This window comes from Nerophis lumbriciformis, linkage group LG16, assembly GCF_033978685.3.
Source record: "Nerophis lumbriciformis linkage group LG16, RoL_Nlum_v2.1, whole genome shotgun sequence".
Taxonomy (NCBI): domain Eukaryota; kingdom Metazoa; phylum Chordata; class Actinopteri; order Syngnathiformes; family Syngnathidae; genus Nerophis; species Nerophis lumbriciformis.
The window spans coordinates 1613289-1636587 of NC_084563.2; the positions used below are offsets into that span (position 1 = coordinate 1613289).

The 23299-nt window shown below is 41.3% G+C and overlaps 2 protein-coding genes across 6 annotated transcripts in view; one reads left to right on the top strand and one right to left on the bottom strand.

The window, feature by feature from the left end:
* The window catches only part of slc36a1 (solute carrier family 36 member 1), a 532187-nt gene that overhangs the window by 164357 nt on the left and 344531 nt on the right, over nucleotides 1–23299 (bottom strand). The window lies entirely within an intron of this gene.
* Nucleotides 1–23299, top strand: part of LOC133581211 (neural cell adhesion molecule L1.1-like) — a 74820-nt gene that overhangs the window by 27009 nt on the left and 24512 nt on the right. For 2 of the 5 annotated variants that reach the window (XM_061935301.1, XM_072914876.1), the window contains exons 2-6: nucleotides 1–59; nucleotides 5797–5811; nucleotides 6438–6549; nucleotides 9147–9316; nucleotides 11068–11190. The exon at nucleotides 1–59 is cut by the window's left edge and continues 123 nt beyond it. In XM_061935301.1, the coding sequence (XP_061791285.1) occupies nucleotides 1–59; nucleotides 5797–5811; nucleotides 6438–6549; nucleotides 9147–9316; nucleotides 11068–11190 (479 nt within the window). Of the gene's footprint in view, nucleotides 60–477; nucleotides 484–5796; nucleotides 5812–6437; nucleotides 6550–9146; nucleotides 9317–11067; nucleotides 11191–23299 lie in introns of those variants that run through there. The other 3 variants (XM_072914877.1, XM_061935305.1, XM_061935303.1) reach the window with 3 other exon arrangements.

A 23299-nucleotide genomic window follows, 5' to 3' on the forward strand; every position in this document is an offset into this window, starting at 1 on the left:
CCTCCTCCTCCTCCTGCTCTCCACGCTGGCTCAGGGAGTCCTGGTCATCCCAGAAGGCTGTGAGTATGACCCCTGTGACCTTGACCTCTGACCTAAGTCATCCCAGAAGGCTGTGAGTACGACCCCTGTGACTTTGACCTCTGACCTAAGTCATCCTAGAAGGCTGTGAGTATGACCTCTGTGACCTTGACCTCTGACATAAGTCATCCCAGAAGGCTGTGAGTATGACCCCTGTGACCTTGACCTCTGACCTAAGTCATCCCAGAAGGCTGTGAGTATGACCCCTGTGACCTTGACCTCTGACCTAAGTCATCACAGAAGGCTGTGAGTATGACCCCTGTGACCTTGACCTCTGACCTAAGTCATCCCAGAAGGCTGTGAGTACGACCCCTGTGACTTTGACCTCTGACCTAAGTCATCCCAGAAGGCTGTGAGTATGACCCCTGTGACCTTGACCTCTGACATAAGTCATCCCAGAAGGCTGTGAGTACGACCCCTGTGACTTTGACCTCTGACCTAAGTCATCCTAGAAGGCTGTGAGTATGACCTCTGTGACCTTGACCTCTGACATAAGTCATCACAGAAGGCTGTGAATATGACCCCTGTGACCTTGACCTCTGACCTAAGCAGACACCTGTGACCTTGACCTCTGACCTAAGCCATACTTGCCAACCCTCCCGGATTTTCCGGGAGACTCCCGAAATTCAGCGCCTCTCTCGAAAACCTCCCGGGACAAATTTTCTCCCGGAAATCTCCCGAAATTCAGGCGGACCTGAAGGCCACGCCCCCTCCAGCTCCATGCGGACCCTCCAGGCTGGAGGGAATGTTGTTGTAATATATTGAGTTGGAGGCAATAAACAGGCGAGGTGATGAAGTACGTCTCTTTACTGTAGACTTCAGAACAGACTCACACACTTGACGTCAGGTGCGCAACACCACGTAAATCGTTGGCCAACCAAAAAGTAACCCCAGTACGCTATAGCCAACATTAACCAGGAGATGGCAACAGACAAACATAGATCACTCTATTACATTACTCCCCTTTTAGAAATGTAGAAGTTACTCAAAAGAAATAAACAACCCAACCAAAAAATGCAGCAGCTCAATTAAAAAACTGTACTTAAGCCACATTCTTTTCTCTTTTTAGTACTGAACTCTTAACCCTCATTTGTAAACAATAACATGCTTATTATACAAACAGTATTTGTACACCTTTAACACAGATTTTTATACTGTCTTCAGAGATTCAGTTTTTTTGGTGGTACTCGAAACCTTTCTGGGTACCTGCGGATCACTGGTGGGGTTTTTGTTGTGGGTGATCTGGGTTCTGATGATGGCAACTCAGCAGCCCTTGAATCTGGTTCAATGATGAGACTAGTTTGTGTCTGACTCACTGATGGTCCTGATGATGGAACTGAAACAGCACTTACTTGTAGTTGTACTGATGGCACATTTTCTGCAACTGGTGGAGACTAGATAACTGGCAGTCTCTCCATGTTTTCTCGCCATGGTAACATGTGATCCACATGCACTGTGCGCTGGCTCTGTCCCTCTTGATATATATATATATATATATATATATATATATATATATATATATATATATCGCCCGGAAAAGGGTGGAGTGCCATCTCCGGGTTGGGGAGGAGATCTTGCCCCAAGTGGAGGAGTTCAAGTACCTCGGAGTCTTGTTCACGAGTGAGGGAAGAGTGGATGGTGAGATCGACAGGCGGATCGGTGCGGCGTCTTCAGTAATGCGGACGCTGTATCGATCCGTTGTGGTGAAGAAGGAGCTGAGCCGGAAGGCAAAGCTTTCAATTTACCGGTTGATCTACGTTCCCATCCTCACCTATGGTCATGAGCTTTGGGTTATGACCGAAAGGACAAGATCACGGGGACAAGCGGCCCAAATGAGTTTCCTCCGCCGGGTGGCGGGGCTCTCCCTTAGAGATAGGGTGAGAAGCTCTGCCATCCGGGAGGAGCTCAAAGTAAAGCCGCTGCTCCTCCACATGGAGAGGAGCCAGATGAGGTGGTTCGGGCATCTGGTCAGGATGCCACCCGAACGCCTCTCTAGGGAGGTGTTTAGGGCACGTCCGACCGGTAGGAGGCCGCGGGGAAGACCCAGGACACGTTGGGTAGACTATGTCTCCCGGCTGGCCTGGGAACGCCTCGGGATCCCCCGGGAAGAGCTGGACCAAGTGGCTGGGGAGAGGGAAGTCTGGGCTTCCCTGCTTAGGCTCCTGCCCCCACAACCCGACCTCGGATAAGCGGAAGAAGATGGATGGATGGATGGATATATATATATATATATATATATATATGAAATACTTGACTTGGTGAATTCTAGCTGTAAATATACTCCTCCCCTCTTAGCCACGCCCCCCAACCACGCCCCCGCCCCACCCCAACCACCTGTCTGATCTCTCACAGCACCTCCTTTTATTACTGCGTCACACACGCAAAAAGTTAACAAAGTGCGAGCCTTTTTTGTGTAATCAAAATCTCAGACATTTTCTTACAAAACTATAATATGGCACAGTCACAATCACACTCACACAGTTAAAGACAACCTCAACAGTCAACTATTTTTCTCACCCAGAAGCACAGCTGTATCATATCAAAACTTAATAATAATAAACAACATTTATCATTCACTCTGAGCTGGACGAAGTGGCTGGGGAGAGGGAAGTCTGGGCTTCCCTGCTTAGGCTGCTGCCCCCGCGACCCGCCCTCCGATAAGCAGAAGAAGATGGATTGATGGATGGATCATTCACTCATATGATTTCCGAACATAAACTTTGTCTCTCTTCTCATACACACACAGTTTGGACAGTTTCCAAAACTTTACAGACTAGCATGGAATGTACAGGGGGGGGGGGGGAGTAATAATTAACTTTCAAGAGAGGGAAATGAAAAAGATCAGACCCGCAGGTGCATACACAATTGTTATTAAAATACGCATGTATAAATGTACCAACAATAAAACTGAATCACTCCACATCCAACACACTTTTCAACATTCACCAATACACACACATTAACAAAATAGAACCCACCCCAGTCCGGACACTGTTAACAATTGTACACGCCTGTTTTTTGTGGAACGGCCGTATTATATCTCAAACGCAGTTCACTTTTTACTCATAAACGGCGATGAACCTGCCAAGCGGAGCAGACCCTACGTTAAACACCCCGACCAACACGGAAACAGCCTAAAGGCGCCATAGAATCACTGGTCATCAGCTGACAAATCTACAGCCATCATGTATGGTCACTTCCAAAACAGTCTTGACACAGGTGGAATTTGACTTGATATTAAAGTCTTAACACAGGTGGAGTTTGACTTGATATTAAAGTCTTAACACAGGTGGAGTTTGACTTGATATTAAAGTCTTGACACAGGTGGAGTTTGACTTGATATTAAAGTCTTGACACAGGTGGAGTTTGACTTGATATTAACGTCTTGACACAGGTGGAATTTGACTTGATATTAAAGTCTTGACACAGGTGGAGTTTGACTTGATATTAGCTAAACAACAAACAAACGGCGATGAACCCACCAAGCGGAGCAGACCCTACGTTAAACACGCCGACCAACACAAAAACCAGCCTAAAGGCGCCGTAGAATCACTGGTCATCAGCCGACAAATCTACAGCCATCATGTATGGTCACTTCCAAAACAGCTTCACCAAAGCTCAACTCTATGGAGCCCGAACTCCATGTGTTTATCTGCAGCTCACTGATCAAACGTCATAACAGTTCAGTCCATCTCCTTTACCGGAGTCACTAAAAAGTCACTAAAATGGGGCCTTTACTGGCTGCAGCTCCACAAAAACAGATGTGTCGCACATTCACAGACTTATCAACAATTTTTTATAGTCAAATGCACCACCCGGCTAGTGAAAATGCCCTTACTTTAGCTGGATCCAAACTGCTAACCTGGTGTACTTGCAGAAGAAGAAGAAGAGGTGAAAAAAGTAATTGCCTCAAATAGTCTGTGCTAAACACCACAATTCTATTAACAGTTACCCTTTTATTCAAACAACAAATCACAAGTTTTCTTTATTCACAGTTAATGAATGTTAATGTTGAAACAAACACACAGACAATATAATCACATATAAAACAACCCAAGCCAACCATACACACCCCATTCCAGGTTGTTTTTGGAGAACTTGACTAAACCCATTTTTGATCAAAAATAGGTTCAGCAATTAGTCTCACCAGACCCGACCATCTCCAGACAGACAGCGTTTACACATGAAGCAAAATTGCTTACCTTTATATGCGCGCGTGCAACTCTGTCTGCCTTGAGAGATCGGGAGTCTGGATGTGGACTGCAGCGTTCTAACCCATCCTGTTCGTGACGCCTATTTTATGTGGTAGAAAGTCCAAATCTTAAACAGGAACAAAAGTGAATTTAGTACAAAAGTTTGATTTACTCATAATCAAATGGTACAAGGTTGGATTGAATTGCCATTCCCTCCAGGAGGGAAAAAAAGGAAAGAGCTTGAATCACCTCCCTAGACTTGGTCTACTTGGCTATTTATCTGTTCCCTGGTGGGTCAAAGGCCAGCTGTTTTTGGATCAACATTCTTGGATCTCTTCGCCATAACAACAATCAAGATATCTTGTAGAGTGTCAGAGTGATGCCACCTGACATGTCCTCCCTCCTTAGTGCTTTTCCACCTCGCTCTCTCGGACTTTGACTAACAACAAAATAGAAATGCTACAAAAGGTCAGAAATTCCACTACAAGAGTATTTGTGTGTTGGAACAATGTTAACATCTGGAGAGTATTTGTGTGTTGGAACAATGTTAACATCTGGAGAGTATTTGTGTGTTGGAACAATGTCAACATCTGGAGAGTATTTGTGTGTTGGAACAATGTTAACATCTGGAGAGTATTTGTGTGTTGGAACAATGTTAACATCTGGAGAATATTTGTGTGTTGGAACAATGTTAACATCTAGAGAGTATTTGTGTGTTGGAACAATGTACACATCTGGAGAGTATTTGTGTGTTGGAACAATGTACACATCTGGAGAGTATTTGTGTGTTGGAACAATGTTAACATCTGGAGAGTATTTGTGTGTTGGAACAATGTTAACATCTGGAGAGTATTTGTGTGTTGGAACAATGTTAACATCTGGAGAGTATTTGTGTGTTGGAACAATGTTAACATCTAGAGAGTATTTGTGTGTTGGAACAATGTACACATCTGGAGAGTATTTGTGTGTTGGAACAATGTACACATCTGGAGAGTATTTGTGTGTTGGAACAATGTTAACATCTGGAGAGTATTTGTGTGTTGGAACAATGTTAACATCTGGAGAATATTTGTGTGTTGGAACAATGTTAACATCTGGAGAGTATTTGTGTGTTGGAACAATGTACACATCTGGAGAATATTTGTGTGTTGGAACAATGTTAACATCTAGAGAGTATTTGTGTGTTGGAACAATGTACACATCTGGAGAGTATTTGTGTGTTGGAACAATGTACACATCTGGAGAGTATTTGTGTGTTGGAACAATGTTAACATCTGGAGAGTATTTGTGTGTTGGAACAATGTTAACATCTGGAGAATATTTGTGTGTTGGAACAATGTTAACATCTGGAGAGTATTTGTGTGTTGGAACAATGTACACATCTGGAGAATATTTGTGTGTTGGAACAATGTTAACATCTGGAGAGTATTTGTGTGTTGGAACAATGTTAACATCTGGAGAGTATTGTTAACAATTCCTCTGTCACCTCCTTCCCTTGCTTCCCTGCTTCCTTGCGGACAAAAAGACAAAGTGACCAACAGTAAGTGACACTCCTTGTTGCCATGGTGATGTGTGTGCAAGTCAACATCAACATTCATGTGTACACTTTTGTATCATTTTGCATCAGATCTACATCCGAGGTCTACACATGATGCATGTGTTTGTGTGTGTGTTTGTGTGTTGCAGTTACAACTGGGTCTACACATGATGTGTGTGTTTGTGTGTTGCAGTTACAACTGGGTTTCCACATGATGTGTGTGTTTGTGTGTTGCAGTGTCAACTGGGTTTCCACATGATGTGTGTGTTTGTGTTGCATTTTCAAAAGGGTCTACACATGATGTGTGTGTTTGTGTGTTGCAGTGTCAACTGGGTCTACACATGATGTGTGTGTTTGTGTGTTGCAGTTACAACTGGGTTTCCACATGATGTGTGTGTTTGTGTGTTGCAGTGTCAACTGGGTTTCCACATGATGTGTGTGTTTGTGTTGCATTTTCAAAAGGGTCTACACATGACGTGTGTGTTTGTGTGTTGCAGTGTCAACTGGGTCTACACTTGATGTGTGTGTTTGTGTGTTGCAGTTACAACTGGATCTACACAAGATGTGTGTGTTTGTGTGTTGCAGTTATAACTGGGTCTACACATGATGTGTGTGTTTGTGTGTTGCAGTTACACAACCACCCGTGCTGACAGAGTCTTTAGAGGCCATGACAACATTCACTGCGTTCGCTGCTAGCGACATCCATCTTCCCTGTGAGGCCTCCGGCAACCCAACGCCCACGTATGTCCCTCATCATTGTTATCATATTGTCATAGATACTTGTCAACAACGCCCACGTATGTCCCTCATCATTGTTATCATATTGTCATAGATACTTGTCAACAACGCCCACGTATGTCCCTCATCATTTTTATCATATTGTCATAGATACTTGTCAACAACGCCTACGTATGTCCCTCATCATTGTTATCATTATCTCATAGATACTTGTCAACAACGCCCACGTATGTCCCTCATCATTGTTATCATATTCTCATAGATACTTGTCAACAACGCCCATGTATGTCCCTCATCATTGTTATCATATTGTCACATGATCCTAGATGCTTGTCAACAGGAAGTCATTTAAGAACTAGTAACATTGAGCAAACTAGAAAATTGCAGTGAAAATGTTAATGGGCCTGCTCACTGTGCTCTGGACCAATGGGCCTGCTCACTGTGGTCTGGACCAATGGGCCTGCTCACTGTGCTCTGGACCAATGGGCCTGCTCACTGTGATCTGGACCAATGGGCCGGGGTCGATCAAAGCTAAAAAGCTAGCTTAAAACCAAGTTGGAAGCAACGAGCATACCTGCAAAATAGAAGTAAAAGTATCAAAATCCAAGATTTGTAGGTTTATACAAAGGATATTAGCAAAACGGCTAGCATAAAACTTTATGCTAATGCTAATTTAGCAGAAGTTAGCATACGTTTATGAGAGCGCCAAGTATTAAAAAAAAATCATGATTTTTATGTTTAAACAAACAAAATGAGCTAAAAGGCTAGCCTGCTAACAACATGCTTAACTTGGGTGGTGTCAATATACTTCTAAGATGGTCCCAAGTACCAAATTCAAGTATCAAATTCCATCTTTTTTAGGTTTAAACTTAAAAAAAAATTTATAGCATCTAATGTAAGCATGTATCAGAAAATGTAAGCATGTAAGCATATAATAATAAAGTTGATTTCTTACAAATATTAATATTGCTGACATAGAGAAGTGGGATACAAATGCAACATATGGATCAAGAGAGGAGCAGGGAACATGCTAACTTGAAATGACAGAAGAAGTAAGTCAGGTTTAGGAAGTGTACATAGAACCATGTTCCATCAGAATGTAAAGTTTAGGAAGTGTACATAGAACCATGTTCCATCAGAATGTAAAGTTTAGGAAGTGTACATAGAACCATGTTCCATCAGAATGTAAAGTTTAGGAAGTGTAAATAGAACCATGTTCCATCAGAATGTAAAGTTTAGGAAGTGTACATAGAACCATGTTCCATCAGAATGTAAAGTTTAGGAAGTGTACATAGAACCATGTTCCATCAGAATGTAAAGTTTAGGAAGTGTACATAGAACCATGTTCCATCAGAATGTAAAGTTTAGGAAGTGTACATAGAACCATGTTCCATCAGAATGTAAAGTTTAGAAAGTGTAAAGAGAACCATGTTCCATCAGAATGTAAAGTTTAGGAAGTGTACATAGAACCATGTTCCATCAGAATGTAAAGTTTAGGAAGTGTAAATAGAACCATGTTCCATCAGAATGTAAAGTTTAGGAAGTGTACATAGAACCATGTTCCATCAGAATGTAAAGTTTAGGAAGTGTACATAGAACCATGTTCCATCAGAATGTAAAGTTTAGGAAGTGTACATAGAACCATGTTCCATCAGAATGTAAAGTTTAGGAAGTGTACATAGAACCATGTTCCATCAGAATGTAAAGTTTAGGAAGTGTACATAGAACCATGTTCCATCAGAATGTAAAGTTTAGAAAGTGTAAAGAGAACCATGTTCCATCAGAATGTAAAGTTTAGGAAGTGTACATAGAACCATGTTCCATCAGAATGTAAAGTTTAGGAAGTGTAAATAGAACCATGTTCCATCAGAATGTAAAGTTTAGGAAGTGTACATAGAACCATGTTCCATCAGAATGTAAAGTTTAGGAAGTGTACATAGAACCATGTTCCATCAGAATGTAAAGTTTAGGAAGTGTACATAGAACCATGTTCCATCAGAATGTAAAGTTTAGGAAGTGTACATAGAACCATGTTCCATCAGAATGTAAAGTTTAGGAAGTGTACATAGAACCATGTTCCATCAGAATGTAAAGTTTAGGAAGTGTACATAGAACCATGTTCCATCAGAATGTAAAGTTTAGGAAGTGTACATAGAACCATGTTCCATCAGAATGTAAAGTTTAGGAAGTGTACATAGAACCATGTTCCATCAGAATGTAAAGTTTAGGAAGTGTACATAGAACCATGTTCCATCAGAATGTAAAGTTTAGGAAGTGTACATAGAACCATGTTCCATCAGAATGTAAAGTTTAGGAAGTGTACATAGAACCATGTTCCATCTGAATGTAAAGTTTAGGAAGTGTACATAGAACCATGTTCCATCAGAATGTAAAGTTTAGGAAGTGTACATAGAACCATGTTCCATCAGAATGTAAAGTTTAGAACGTGTACATAGAACCATGTTCCATCAGAATGTAAAGTTTAGAACCAACCAGCCATGTGACACTAAACCATTCCATCTCTTCCTGCTTCCTGCTACCATGGCAACTAATGTGGACTTAATGCGATGACATCACTAATGGGAGCTTTGTTTTGGCAGCATCCGCTGGGAAAAAGACGGCAGGATGTTCAGGTCGGAGCAGACAGGAAGTGGAGCGCTGACGGTCGGCGCTGACGAGGTGCTGGAGTCCTACCAAGGAATCTACCGCTGTTACGCCGCCAACGACCTGGGCACCGCCATGACACACACCTGGCGTGTCATCGTGGAGCGTGAGTCATCCAAAGTACACATCATCCAAGGAGGACAACACACACACAGTCTCACCTTGTGTTGCCGCGGTAACCACTGCAATGATGTCATATACAGTATATATCACATATACAACACACAGTCTCATCTTGTGTTGCCGCGGTAACCACTGCAATGATGTCATATATAGTATATATCACATATACAACACACAGTCTCATCTTGTGTTGCCGCGGTAACCACTGCAATGATGTCATATACAGTATATATCACATATACAACACACAGTGAAAGAACATGTACATCAGATATGAACATGTACATCAATAATGTAAAAGAACATGTACATCATATATGAACATGTGCATCATGTAACAGTATATGTACATCAATGATGTAAAAGAACATGTACATCAGATATGAACATGTACATCAATGATGTAAAAGAAGATGTACATCAATGATGGGATTTGCCTGAGTGGCTGGACGGGACAGAATGAAAATAATCAAAACTAGAATGATTAATATGAATATTTGTTAGATTGGGGACAATCCTTCTAGAAGGTTTGCAGCTGCTGACTGCTGTTGTGTTTGCAGCTGCTGACTGCTGTTGTGTTTGCAGCTGCTGACTGCTGTTGTGTTTGCAGCTGCTGACTGCTGTTGTGTTTGCAGCTGCTGACTGCTGTTGTGTTTGCAGCCGCTGACTGCTGTTGTGTTTGCAGCTGCTGACTGCTGTTGTGTTTGCAGCTGCTGACTGCTGTTGTGTTTGCAGCTGCTGACTGCTGTTGTGTTTGCAGCTGCTGACTGCTGTTGTGTTTGGAGCTGCTGACTGCTGTTGTGTTTACAGCTGGTGACTGCTGTTGTGTTTGCAGCTGCTGACTGCTGTTGTGTTTGCAGCTGCTGACTGCTGTTGTGTTTGCAGCTGCTGACTGCTGTTGTGTTTGCAGCTGCTGACTGCTGTTGTGTTTGCAGCCGCTGACTGCTTTTGTGTTTGCAGCTGCTGACTGCGGTTGTGTTTGCAGCTGCTGACTGCTGTTGTGTTTGCAGCTGCTGACTGCTGTTGTGTTTGGAGCTGCTGACTGCTGTTGTGTTTGCAGCTGCTGACTGCTGTTGTGTTTGCAGCCGCTGACTGTTGTTGTGTTTGCAGCTGCTGACTGCTGTTGTGTTTGCAGCTGCTGACTGTTGTTGTGTTTGCAGCCGCTGACTGCTGTTGTGTTTGCAGCTGCTGACTGCTGTTGTGTTTGCAGCTGCTGACTGCTGTTGTGTTTGCAGCTGCTGACTGCTGTTGTGTTTGCAGCCGCTGACTGTTGTTGTGTTTGCAGCTGCTGACTGCTGTTGTGTTTGCAGCTGCTGACTGCTGTTGTGTTTGCAGCTGCTGACTGCTGTTGTGTTTGCAGCTGCTGACTGCTGTTGTGTTTGCAGCTGCTGACTGCTGTTGTGTTTGCAGCTGCTGACTGATGTTGTGTTTGCAGCTGCTGACTGCTGTTGTGTTTAAGCTGTTGACTGCTGTTGTGTTTGCAGCTGCTGACTTCTGTTGTGTTTGCAGCTGCTGACTTCTGTTGTGTTTGCAGCTGCTGACTGCTGTTGTGTTTGCAGCCGCTGACTGTTGTTGTGTTTGCAGCTGCTGACTGCTGTTGTGTTTGCAGCTGCTGACTGATGTTGTGTTTGCAGTCGCTGACTGTTGTTGTGTTTGCAGCTGCTGACTGCTGTTGTGTTTGCAGCTGCTGACTGCTGTTGTGTTTGCAGCTGTTGACTGCTGTTGTGTTTGCAGCTCAGCCAGTGCTGAAGAAGCAGTGGAAGTTGCTGAAGAGACCGCTGGAAGGTGAGAGCATCATCTTGTCCTGCAAACCCCCGCACAGCTCCAGCCCCACACACATCCACTGGATGGACAAGAGTGAGTTTCTTCTTAGTCATTATGAACACATGAACACACACTTTACACTTCATCTATGATTATTAGTCATTATGAACACATGAACACACACTTTACACTTCATCTATGATTATTAGTCATTATGAACACATGAACACACACTTTACACTTCATCTATGATTATTAGTCATTATGAACACATGAACACACACTTTACACTTCATCTATGATTATTAGTCATTATGAACACATGAACACACACTTTACACTTCATCTATGATTGTTAGTCATTATGAACACATGAACACACACTTTACACTTCATCTATGATTATTAGTCATTATGAACACATGAACACACACTTTACACTTCATCTATGATTATTAGTCATTATGAACACATGAACACACACTTTACACTTCATCTATGATTGTTAGTCATTATGAACACATGAACACACACTTTACACTTCATCTATGATTGTTAGTCATTGTGAACCAGAGGTGTGGACTCGAGTCACATGACTTGGACTGGAGTCAGACTCGAGTCATGAATTTGATGACTTTAGACTGGACTTGACAAAATGTAAAAAGACTTGCAACTGGACTTCGACTTTAACATCAATGACTTGTGACTTCACTTGGACTTGAGCCTTTTGAATTGACATGACTTGACATGACTTGCTACTTTCCCCAAAACCCAAAGATGAAAAAGTTATTCGGGAGCGCTCCGTATTTTTCATTGTGTACTTGTCTATCAGCGTTGCGTGTGTCAGCTGGTGTGCTCTCAGTACAACAGCCAATCAAATTACATCTACTTTGTTTTCATCACACAGCATTCATCCAATCAAATTGCAGGACAACCAACGAAGAAGACATGTCCAAACCACACGCCGGTGAACAAAAAATGATACCTAAAATAATTTTGTTTGGGTATAAAAATGACGAGGTGGTCAACACAAAACGGTTTGCAGTATGCAACACATGCGGTTCCAAAATGACTGATGGAGAGGCAACAACTTCCAACTTCGTCCGGCATTTGAAGTTGCACAAAGAAGGGTAAGTTTTGAATGTAAGATAACGTTTATTGGCTAAGTAACGTGACTTTTATTTGCTGTGTAGTTAAATCAGTGAGGCTGTAAACTCACTGCTAACGTTATAACGTTATTGCAAACACGGGAATCTGTTGCAGTTCACTACCTTATTCATACTTTTTGTTCAGTGATTTTTTTCAAGCAGGGTTACGTTAGTCAATATATCACACGTAACGTTAGACGGCGGTCAGCAGCACCGCGTCTTTTAGCCACCTAAAAAAAGACAAAAATAGTCAAATAAAGGTCGGTTAAAATGTATACTATATTATGAATATGTGTACCGTTTTAGATAGCTTTCTGACATACTGTTGGTTGTTTACCTCAGTGGTCCCCAACCACCGGGCCGCGGCCCGGTACTGGTCCGTGGATCGATTGGTATCGGGCCGCACAAGAAATAATTTTTTCTTTTTTTAATTAAATCAACATAAAAAACACAAGATACACTTACAAGTAGTGCACCAACCCAAAACAACTCTCTCCCCCCTTTTGTTCTGGGCATTGAACATGAAGACTCTTCCTTCACTGTTCCGAGTGGCCATGAGAGTCTTGGCAGTGCCTGCCTCCGGTGCTCCAGTGGAGCGAGTTTTCAGCCATGGTGGCATCATACTACGCCCCCATTGTGCACAAATGACTGACAGACTCTTGGCTAATTTGGTCTTTTGCAAATGCAATGCAGCATAGGGCCCTGACATATAAAAAGTACAACTTTTTTGTTATGTTCACGTATATGTCATGTTTTTTCAATGTTAACACTTTTGTACATTTGCACTTTATTTTTCAATGTGTTTGTTCTGTAAAGGAATGAGTTAATGTTTAAAATGACTGGTTAATAGTGCTATTATAAAGTGCAATGTCAGCACAATTTTCTTTCCTGCAATTTAAAATGCACTTGTTTTAATAAATAAATACAGCGTTTGAAAAGCATACACAATCTGTGTTAATATATTAGTCTGTGGTTAAAAGGACTTGAAAGGACTCGAAACTCAAAATGCAGGACTTAGGACTTGACTTGAGACTTTCCAGTCTTGACTTTGGACTTGACTCGGGGCTTGCCTGTCTTGACTCGGGACTTGACTCGGACTTGAGGGCAAAGACTTGAGACTTACTTGTGACTTGCAAAACAATGACTTGGTCCCACCTCTGTTGTGAACACATGAACACACACTTTACACTTCATCTATGATTGTTCATCACTTCATCATCACCTTTCACCTAAATATGAATGATTGCATCTCAATGGGACTAATGTTATATTATATTATGTCAGTTCTATTCCTCTTAATGTTATTATATATTATGTCAATGATATTCTTCTTAATGTTATATTATATTATGTCAATTATATTCTTCTTAATGTTATATTATCATGTCAATTCTATTCTTCTTAATGTTATTATATATTATGTCAATGATATTCTTCTTAATGTTATATTATATTATGTCAATGATATTCTTCTTAATGTTATATTATATTATGTCAATGATATTCTTCTTGTGGCGCTCAAATCTGGGACCTTCCATGCATGTCATGTGTGCTGCTGTGACAACATTGAGATGGCCAACAAATGTTTCACCTTATAAGGCTTTTACATCAATGTTGATAATTATTGATGTTTTTATGACCTATGGAAAATAAGAACCATGAGAAAAATATATGAAATGTAAAAAAATGTAGCCTTCCTCTGAAGATAATCATCTCAGCTATCAAGGCAGAAAGGAAGAGAAAAGTCAAGACAAGCATGGAAGACCCTCAAGGTAAACACAATTGTAAAATAACAATAATAAGAAATGACCCTCAAGGTAAACACAATTGTAAAATAGCAATAATAAGACCCTCAAGGTAAACACAATTGTAAAATAACAATAATAAGAAATGAAATGAAGGTGCAAACATCAGGTAAGAAACTCTGCATAAAGTGTAAGAAAATATTGTGAAAGTGTAAACAGAGAAACCTGAGAAGAACTATTTTCTGAAGGTTTAGTGCCAGGTAATTACAGCTGTGCTCTAAAGGGTGAGTGCAACTAAGGTGGTGTGGTATTAGCGGTCTTGCCTTGCATCATTTACAGACCACATTGGTCTGACTACGGTCCCTTCTAAAAAACTGGCATACTATCCAGGTGAATGTTTGTGTTTTATACACATTATGTTGTCTCACTGCAAAGAATGAACAGTGATGATAGCTGATTGGCTGTTAGCATGTCACTCCCACTAATCAGTGATCACTTCATACTTTGTTCAAACAACCAACCTTGCTTAGCAACTTCCGCTTTCTTCTGACAAAAATAATTATAGAAAGCATTTTTTATAATAGCGATTACCTGGATATATTTTGATATCTTTTTATACATTGATATCTTTTTATACATTGATATCTTTTTATGGCCCAGCCCTAATGGAGTCTCTCCAAAACAAACAACAGCAGAATACAGCTTCTCATATTTCACCTCCAGCCCACAACCTCACTATAAATCCACTTAGTCTTGATATGCTTTGCTTGGAACACTAAGCACAAGAGCAGAGCAGAGACTATAAATCCACTTAGTCTTGATATGCTTTGCTTGGCACACTAAGCACAAGAGCAGAGCAGAGACATTGGCACACTTGTTCTCACCACAGGTACATTTGTGCTGCCAGTCAAGGAATATGGTGACTTAAGTGAGTGGTATGGCCCACAGTGTAGGACAACAGTGTCTGCTTTGTTGCTATGGAAACACTAGTAGTGTTGCTGGCTACCCTCACAGCAACAGTGTCCATACACTCACCTATGGGTATTGTTGCTATGGAAACACTAGTAGTGTTGCTGGCTGCCCTCACAGCAACAATGTCCATACAGGCACCTCTGGGTATTGTTGCTATGGAAACACTAGTAGTGTTCATACAGTCACCTCTGGGTATTGTTGCTATGGAAACACTAGTAGTGTTCATACAGTCACCTCTGGGTATTGTTGCTATGGAAACACTAGTAGTGTTGCTGGCTGCCCTCACAGCAACAGTGTCCATACAGGCACCTCTGGGTATTGTTGCTATGGAAACACTAGTAGTGTTCATACAGTCACCTGTGAGTATTGTTGCTATGGAAACACTAGTAGTGTTCATACAGTCACCTCTGGGTATTGTTGCTATGGAAACACTAACAGTGTTCATACAGTCACCTGTGAGTATTGTTGCTATGGAAACACTAGCAGTGTTCATACAGTCACCTGTGAGTATTGTTGCTATGGAAACACTAGTAGTGTTCATACAATCATCTGTGAGTATTGTTGCTATGGAAACACTAGTAGTGTTCATACAGTCATCTGTGAGTATTGTTGCTATGGAAACACTAGTAGTGTTCATACAATCATCTGTGAGTATTGTTGCTATGGAAACACTAGTAGTGTTCATACAGTCACCTGTGAGTATTGTTGCTATGGAAACACTTGTAGTGTTCATACAGTCATCTGTGAGTATTGTTGCTATGGAAACACTCGTAGTGTTCATACAGTCACCTGTGAGTATTGTTGCTATGGAAACACTAGTAGTGTTCATACAGTCATCTGTGAGTATTGTTGCTATGGAAACACTAGTAGTGTTCATACAGTCACCTGTGAGTATTGTTGCTATGGAAACACTAGTAGTGTTCATACAGTCATCTGTGAGTATTGTTGCTATGGAAACACTCGTAGTGTTCATACAGTCACCTGTGAGTATTGTTGCTATGGAAACACTAGTAGTGTTCATACAGTCATCTGTGAGTATTGTTGCTATGGAAACACTAGTAGTGTTCATACAGTCACCTGTGAGTATTGTTGCTATGGAAACACTAGTAGTGTTCATACAATCATCTGTGAGTATTGTTGCTATGGAAACACTAGTAGTGTTCATACAGTCATCTGTGAGTATTGTTGCTATGGAAACACTAGTAGTGTTCATACAATCATCTGTGAGTATTGTTGCTATGGAAACACTAGTAGTGTTCATACAGTCACCTGTGAGTATTGTTGCTATGGAAACACTTGTAGTGTTCATACAGTCATCTGTGAGTATTGTTGCTATGGAAACACTCGTAGTGTTCATACAGTCACCTGTGAGTATTGTTGCTATGGAAACACTAGTAGTGTTCATACAGTCATCTGTGAGTATTGTTGCTATGGAAACACTAGTAGTGTTCATACAGTCACCTGTGAGTATTGTTGCTATGGAAACACTAGTAGTGTTCATACAGTCATCTGTGAGTATTGTTGCTATGGAAACACTCGTAGTGTTCATACAGTCACCTGTGAGTATTGTTGCTATGGAAACACTAGTAGTGTTCATACAGTCATCTGTGAGTATTGTTGCTATGGAAACACTAGTAGTGTTCATACAGTCATCTGTGAGTATTGTTGCTATGGAAACACTAGTAGTGTTCATACAGTCATCTGTGAGTATTGTTGCTATGGAGACACTAGTAGTGTTCATACAGTCATCTGTGAGTATTGAGCTGTGAGCAACAGTTTGGTGCTTTTTCCAGGTGCTGCCTGGCTGACATGTGAAATGTTGTACATGACAGTTTGCATTCAGCAGGACATGTGAGTCAATGAAAGTCCACTACAGTACATAGAGGAGGAGTATTGAGTACTGTACCAAAACCCACATCAGCAGGAATCATACATACATTTATTATTAGTGTTCCACTATTATTAAACATCTGGAATGGACATATGCTGTCTTTAGGTTGAAGTGGAGGGGTAATTGGCAACACTTAGTGACCTCTATAATTCATTACATTGAAATCATGACACAGTAAGTTGAATGATGCGGACACAGTTGTTACTTGCAAATAGACATTTTTGATACTTGACAAATGAGCTGTTTTAGACTGCAATATTGTTCAATGACGGACACTTACGTCTAGCTTGTGTGCTTAGCCGTCGTGTAGCTGCTAGCCTTCCATGTTTACCTTTTGTAAATGACCTGACTAAACAACCTTAGAAGACATTTACTGGTGGATTTGAAGTGCTTGCCACAAGTAAACATGCAGCAGGACTGCCTGCACAAGTAAACATAAGTAAACATGTAGCAGGACTGCCTGCACAAGTAAACATAAGTAAACATGTAGCAGGACTGCCTGCACAAGTAAACATAAGTAAACATGTAGCAGGACTGCCTGCACAAGTAAACATAAGTAAACATGTAGCAGGACTGCCTGCACAAGTAAACATAAGTAAACATGTAGCAGGACTGCCTGCACAAGTAAACATAAGTAAACATGCAGCAGGACTGCCTGCACAAGTAAACATAAGTAAACATGCAGCAGGACTGCCTGCACAAGTAAACATAAGTAAACATGCAGCAGGACTGCCTGCACAAGTAAACATAAGTAAACATGTAGCAGGACTGCCTGCACAAGTAAACATAAGTAAACATGTAGCAGGACTGCCTGCACAAGTAAACATAAGTAAACATGCAGCAGGACTGCCTGCACAAGTAAACATAAGTAAACATGTAGCAGGACTGCCTGCACAAGTAAACATAAGTAAACATGCAGCAGGACTGCCTGCACAAGTAAACATAAGTAAACATGCAGCAGGACTGCCTGCACAAGTAAACATAAGTAAACATGTAGCAGGACTGCCTGCACAAGTAAACATAAGTAAACATGCAGCAGGACTGCCTGCACAAGTAAACATAAGTAAACATGTAGCAGGACTGCCTGCACAAGTAAACATAAGTAAACATGTAGCAGGACTGCCTGCACAAGTAAACATAAGTAAACATGTAGCAGGACTGCCTGCACAAGTAAACATAAGTAAACATGTAGCAGGACTGCCTGCACAAGTAAACATAAGTAAACATGTAGCAGGACTGCCTGCACAAGTAAACATAAGTAAACATGTAGCAGGACTGCCTGCACAAGGCTGTACAGTGCCAGCATTTTCCTAGCCTTTGTGACGAAAAGATGGTGCAAGTTTTAAAGAAAAAAGAATAATATTGATTTTAACCCTATAGTTGCATTTTGCTCCTAAAATAAATCCATTCAAACTTAAATCAAATGTGCGCCTATCTGTATTGCATGTTTGAAAAAAAGTTAAACCATAACCAAATGGACAAGTGATTGACGCGGCAGTGTCACTGATCCCTATGTGTGTGTGTGTGTGTGTGTGTGTGTGTGTGTGTGTGTGTGTGTGTGTGTGTGTGTGTGTGTGTGTCCTTCCCTCCTGCACTCTGAACATAGGAGAGTGGGGCGGGAACCTTCCGCTCACACACTTTGTCTTCCAACACAAAAGAAACAAGGTCTTAGTGGAAAGACAACGTTTCTTTCACCACCTTAAAACTTGGCACAAACTGCACTGGGAGGGTCGGAAGGAATACTAACAACAACAAATCAATGATTGAAGTGACAAATGTGCCATCCAAACAATACCCTGTTTGTTGACAAGAGGTTCAAGTTAAAAAGTACCACTGATAGTCACACATACACTAGGTGTGGTGAAATGTGTCCTCTGCATTTGACCCATCCCCTTGTTCACCCCCTGGGAGGTGAGGGGAGCAGTGGGCAGCAGTGGTGATCATTTTTGGTGATTTAACCCCCAATTCCAAGCCTTGATGCTGAGTGCCAAGCAGGGAGGTAATGGCTCCCATTTTTATAGTCTTTGGTATGACTCGGCAGGGGTTTGAACTCACAACCTACCCATCTCAGGGCGGACACTCTAACCACTAGTCCACTGAGTAGCCATGGAAGCACACCCAATCTAGTTATTAAGCAGAGCTAACACAAACCAGTGAAAGATTCAAAATTGCTGCCAAGCTATTGCTTGTAACCTGCTAAGCTAACAAAAACAGCTCAATCTAAAATGCGTGAGACTCGCTGATCACTAAGCAACAGGCACCACCTCTTAAAGGCACACACACACTGTTCTCATGTACAGTGGTGGTCAAAAGGGTACGTACAGAACATCATGTCATGGCTGTCTTGACTTTACAATCATTTCTACAACTCTTATTTTTTTATGATAGAGTGATTGCAGCTAAATGTGTTGCTTTTCTGACATGGACTTGTTTCTTCAGCATTGTCCACACCTTTAAGTCAGGACTTTGAGAAGGCCATTCAAAGTTTACAAAACACAGGAAAAGTTGTCAATTCCTTTGTGCTGGCACATACTTGAGAGTGTTTGGTGATGAGTGCTGGAATGGTGGATGGGTGCTTTGTCATTTGGATGCATCATCAGTAGTTCACTGGGCGTTTCGGCCTTATCACTAGACGTCCTCTCCAGAGGTGATCGGCCCAGGACTTGCGTCAGTCCCAATGAATCATGAGTGTTGAGCAGCAGACTTCTCATGGGACTATGCATGTCCTTTTCCCTCAGTCAATCCTAAACTGACTTCATTCTAGCCTGATTTAGCCATTCCTTTACCACTTTTGAGGTGTGTTTGGGGTCATTGTCCTGTTGGAACACCCAACTGCGCCCAAGACCCAACCTCCGGGCTGATGATTTTAGCTTGTCCTGAATAATTTGGAGCTAATCCTCCTTTATCATTGTCGCATTTAAAGCAGCAGTTCCATTGGCAGCAAAACAGGCCCAGAGCATAATACTACCACCACCATGCTTGACAGTAGTAATGGTGTTCCTGGGATCACCTTATCTCCTCCAAACATATTGCTGGGTATTGTGGCCAAACAGCTCCATTTTTGTTTCATCTGACCACAGAACTTTCCTCCAGAAGGTCTTATCTTTGTCAGATGAAACAACAATTGAGCTTTAAATCCGTTGGTATTTCAACTACTTGCTTGGTTAAGTAAGGAGTAACTATAATTAATGACTTTTTAAAAGTAATTTTTCAGAACACTGCTGTCACATAGTATCATGAAGCAATAACAAAGATTATAATTGACGTTTGTTATATTATTTTCAAGGCTTTTTCTTTTTGTTTAATCTCAAAACACCTCTTAAGTTGAGATCCTATTAAACAAAGCCTACTTTTCTTACTTGTTGCTTCTTGTTTTTGTGTATTTGGGATCACCGTCAGTCCTAAAAAACCAAAACACAAGGCATGGTGGATAGGGATGATGTTTAAATAACAAATTATGGAGTTCGAGCCTATTATCGAGTCCTCTTATCGAACCGATTCCTTATCCATTCTCTTATGGAGTCCAGATAGGTTGTTGGATATGGAAAAAAACACACAATATTTGCTTTAACAAATCACTTCACATTCTCTACTGCTCGCTACTATAGTGTTACCATATCTGAGTTATTGTGCAGAAATATGGGAAATAACTACAAATGTGCGCTACATTCGTTAACCGTGTTACAAGACAGATCAATTAGACTGATACATAATGTTGGATATAGAGAACATTTTTTATTCAGTCAAAAATATTACAGTTGGATGATTTGGTAAAATTGCAAACAGCTAAAATGATGTGGAATTAAATGATGGAATGGATGAAGTAAAGAAGTGAAACATTGTACTGATATGATACACTTTAAGAGCTTGTTCAAAATAATAGTGCTTACAAAGTACAAAGAAGAAGAATTATGAGAAATACTTTCAACCTTATTGAAAATAAGATATTCTTCATCTCAGTATGTTAATAATGACTGAATTAATTAATGACATATTACAAAACTGTTGTATATACTAATTCACAGATATTTTATTATAAAAAGGTCAGTAAATGATGTATATATTTGTAAACGCTATGAAGTGGGAAAGAGGTAGGATTAAATAAGCTTTACAAATGATTCTATATATTTGTAAACGCTATGAAGTGGGAAAGGGGTAGGATTAAATAAGCTTTACAAATGATTCTATATATTTGTAAACGCTATGAAGTGGGAAAGGGGTAGGATTAAATAAGCTTTGCTTCTTCCTACTCCTGTAAAGTGAAATGATGTGAAACTGTGATGTGTTATACTGTAAGTGTGTTCATGTTCCAAATAAAGTAAAGAAAGAAAGCACTAGTTTATTAGACAGACTTGTCGTGGTGTAGGCTACAAGATAACGTTAACGTTATCAGACACATACAAAAAGGCTCAAGTTAAAGTTACTGTTAGCCACTGACTATGCTTAGGAAAGGTTAGTCTAGCTAACATTACTGCAGTCCTGGTTGACATAAGAGGTAACGTTACTACAAGTGAGCAGATATGGAAACTAACCAGCAACAGTTAACGTTAGTTACTCACCGGCGTCACCGTCACTGGAGCTGGGACTTGGGCAGCTGGCAGAAGAAGAAGAAGAGGAGCGTTCTTTGTCGTCTCTGTCGCTGCTTCAACACGTGTGGAAGACACGACACGCTTGTTGTGCTTCCTCCCCTTACACCAGAGCGAAGCCTGGCAATAATTGCATATTGTCACTTCCTCGTTTTTTTTGGTGAAATGATGCCATGCCTTGGAGCGCTTTTTCCCGTCCATTTTTTCCTACTTTTCCTATCTGCGCCTAATGACTGAGCTACATGACGTCATTTCTTGTGATGTGCCACAGGGCATTTCTTGTCGGGACGGGATTCGTTCCTAGGGATTCGAATAAAGAACCAACTCTTTTTCTTTACTATAGTGGTCTCGATAACGGGTACCGGTTCTCAAAAAGGGATTCGAGTCCGAGGACTCGGTTCTTTTCTTATCGAACAACCGGGAAAACCGGTTTCGAGCATCATCCTTAATGGTGGAGACATTTAGTCACGTCAACGGATATTTCTGTTTATGATTTAGTTTAGGCGAGGTGGGAGGGGCCTATACCCAGGTGCATGACTTTGGAAGTGGGAGGGGCCTATCCCCAGGTACATGTCTTTGGAGGTGGGAGTGGCCTATCCCCAGGTACATGTCTTTGGAGGTGGGAGGGGCCTATCCCCAGGTGCATGTCTTTGGAGGTGGGAGGAAGCCGGAGGGAACCCACACAGTCACGGGGAGAACATGCAAACTCCACATAGAAAGACCCCGAGCCCGGGGATCCAACCCAGGACCAATCATATTGTGAGGGACATGCACTAACCCCTGTTCCACCGTGCTGCCCCCACAAGAAGTTATAATCAACACATTTTTAAAGTTTCCAATAAAAAGAGTGATTGTATTATTATAAACAGCATATATTGAAGTACCAAAAATGGGCTACTAAGCATCTACAGACGGTGCAGGGCCTCAGTGGTATGGCCCTTATATGCTGCGAAATCATGATCTCGCAGCATATAAGGGCCATACCAATAATACATCATGATCTCGCAACATATAAGGGCCATACCAATAATATATCATGCATGATCTATTATTGGTATGGCCCTTAAATGCTGCTAGATCATGATATATTATTGGTATGGCCCTTATATGCTGCGAGATCATGATATATTATAGTACTTGAAGCTTGCTGCACTGCAAGACTTGTCCACTCCCACTAATGAGTGCAGGACTTGTCCACTCCTGCTAATGAGTGCAGGACTCACTGACTGATGGAAGTCAAGCATCACTTTGATGGAATTCAACATTAAGTGGCCACAACCTTTCTTCACTTTGCCAGCTCAATCAAGTTTTTCAACTACAAGCAAACAGAGAATGGATGTCATATGACACTCACCTGGTGGTGATGAAGTCAACTTGATGTCATGTGACACTCACCTGGTGGTGATGAAGTCAACTTGATGTCATGTGACACTCACCTGGTGGTGATGAAGTCAACTTGATGTCATGTGACACTCACCTGGTGGTGATGAAGTCAACTTGATGTCATGTGACACTCACCTGGTGGTGATGAAGTCAACTTGATGTCATGTGACACTCACCTGGTGGTGATGAAGTCAACTTGATGTCATGTGACACTCACCTGGTGGTGATGAAGTCAACTTGATGTCATGTGACACTCACCTGGTGGTGATGAAGTCAACTTGATGTCATGTGACACTCACCTGGTGGTGATGGCCATGAATGTTACTGTTGTTTTGTTACTTGTCGCAAAGTTTATTTGTGAGCGGTTGGTTTAATTACTAGCTCCCTTATCACCTGATTATGTTTTATTACTAGCTCCCTTATCACCTGATTATGTTTTATTACTAGCTCCCTTATCACCTGATTATGTTTTATTAC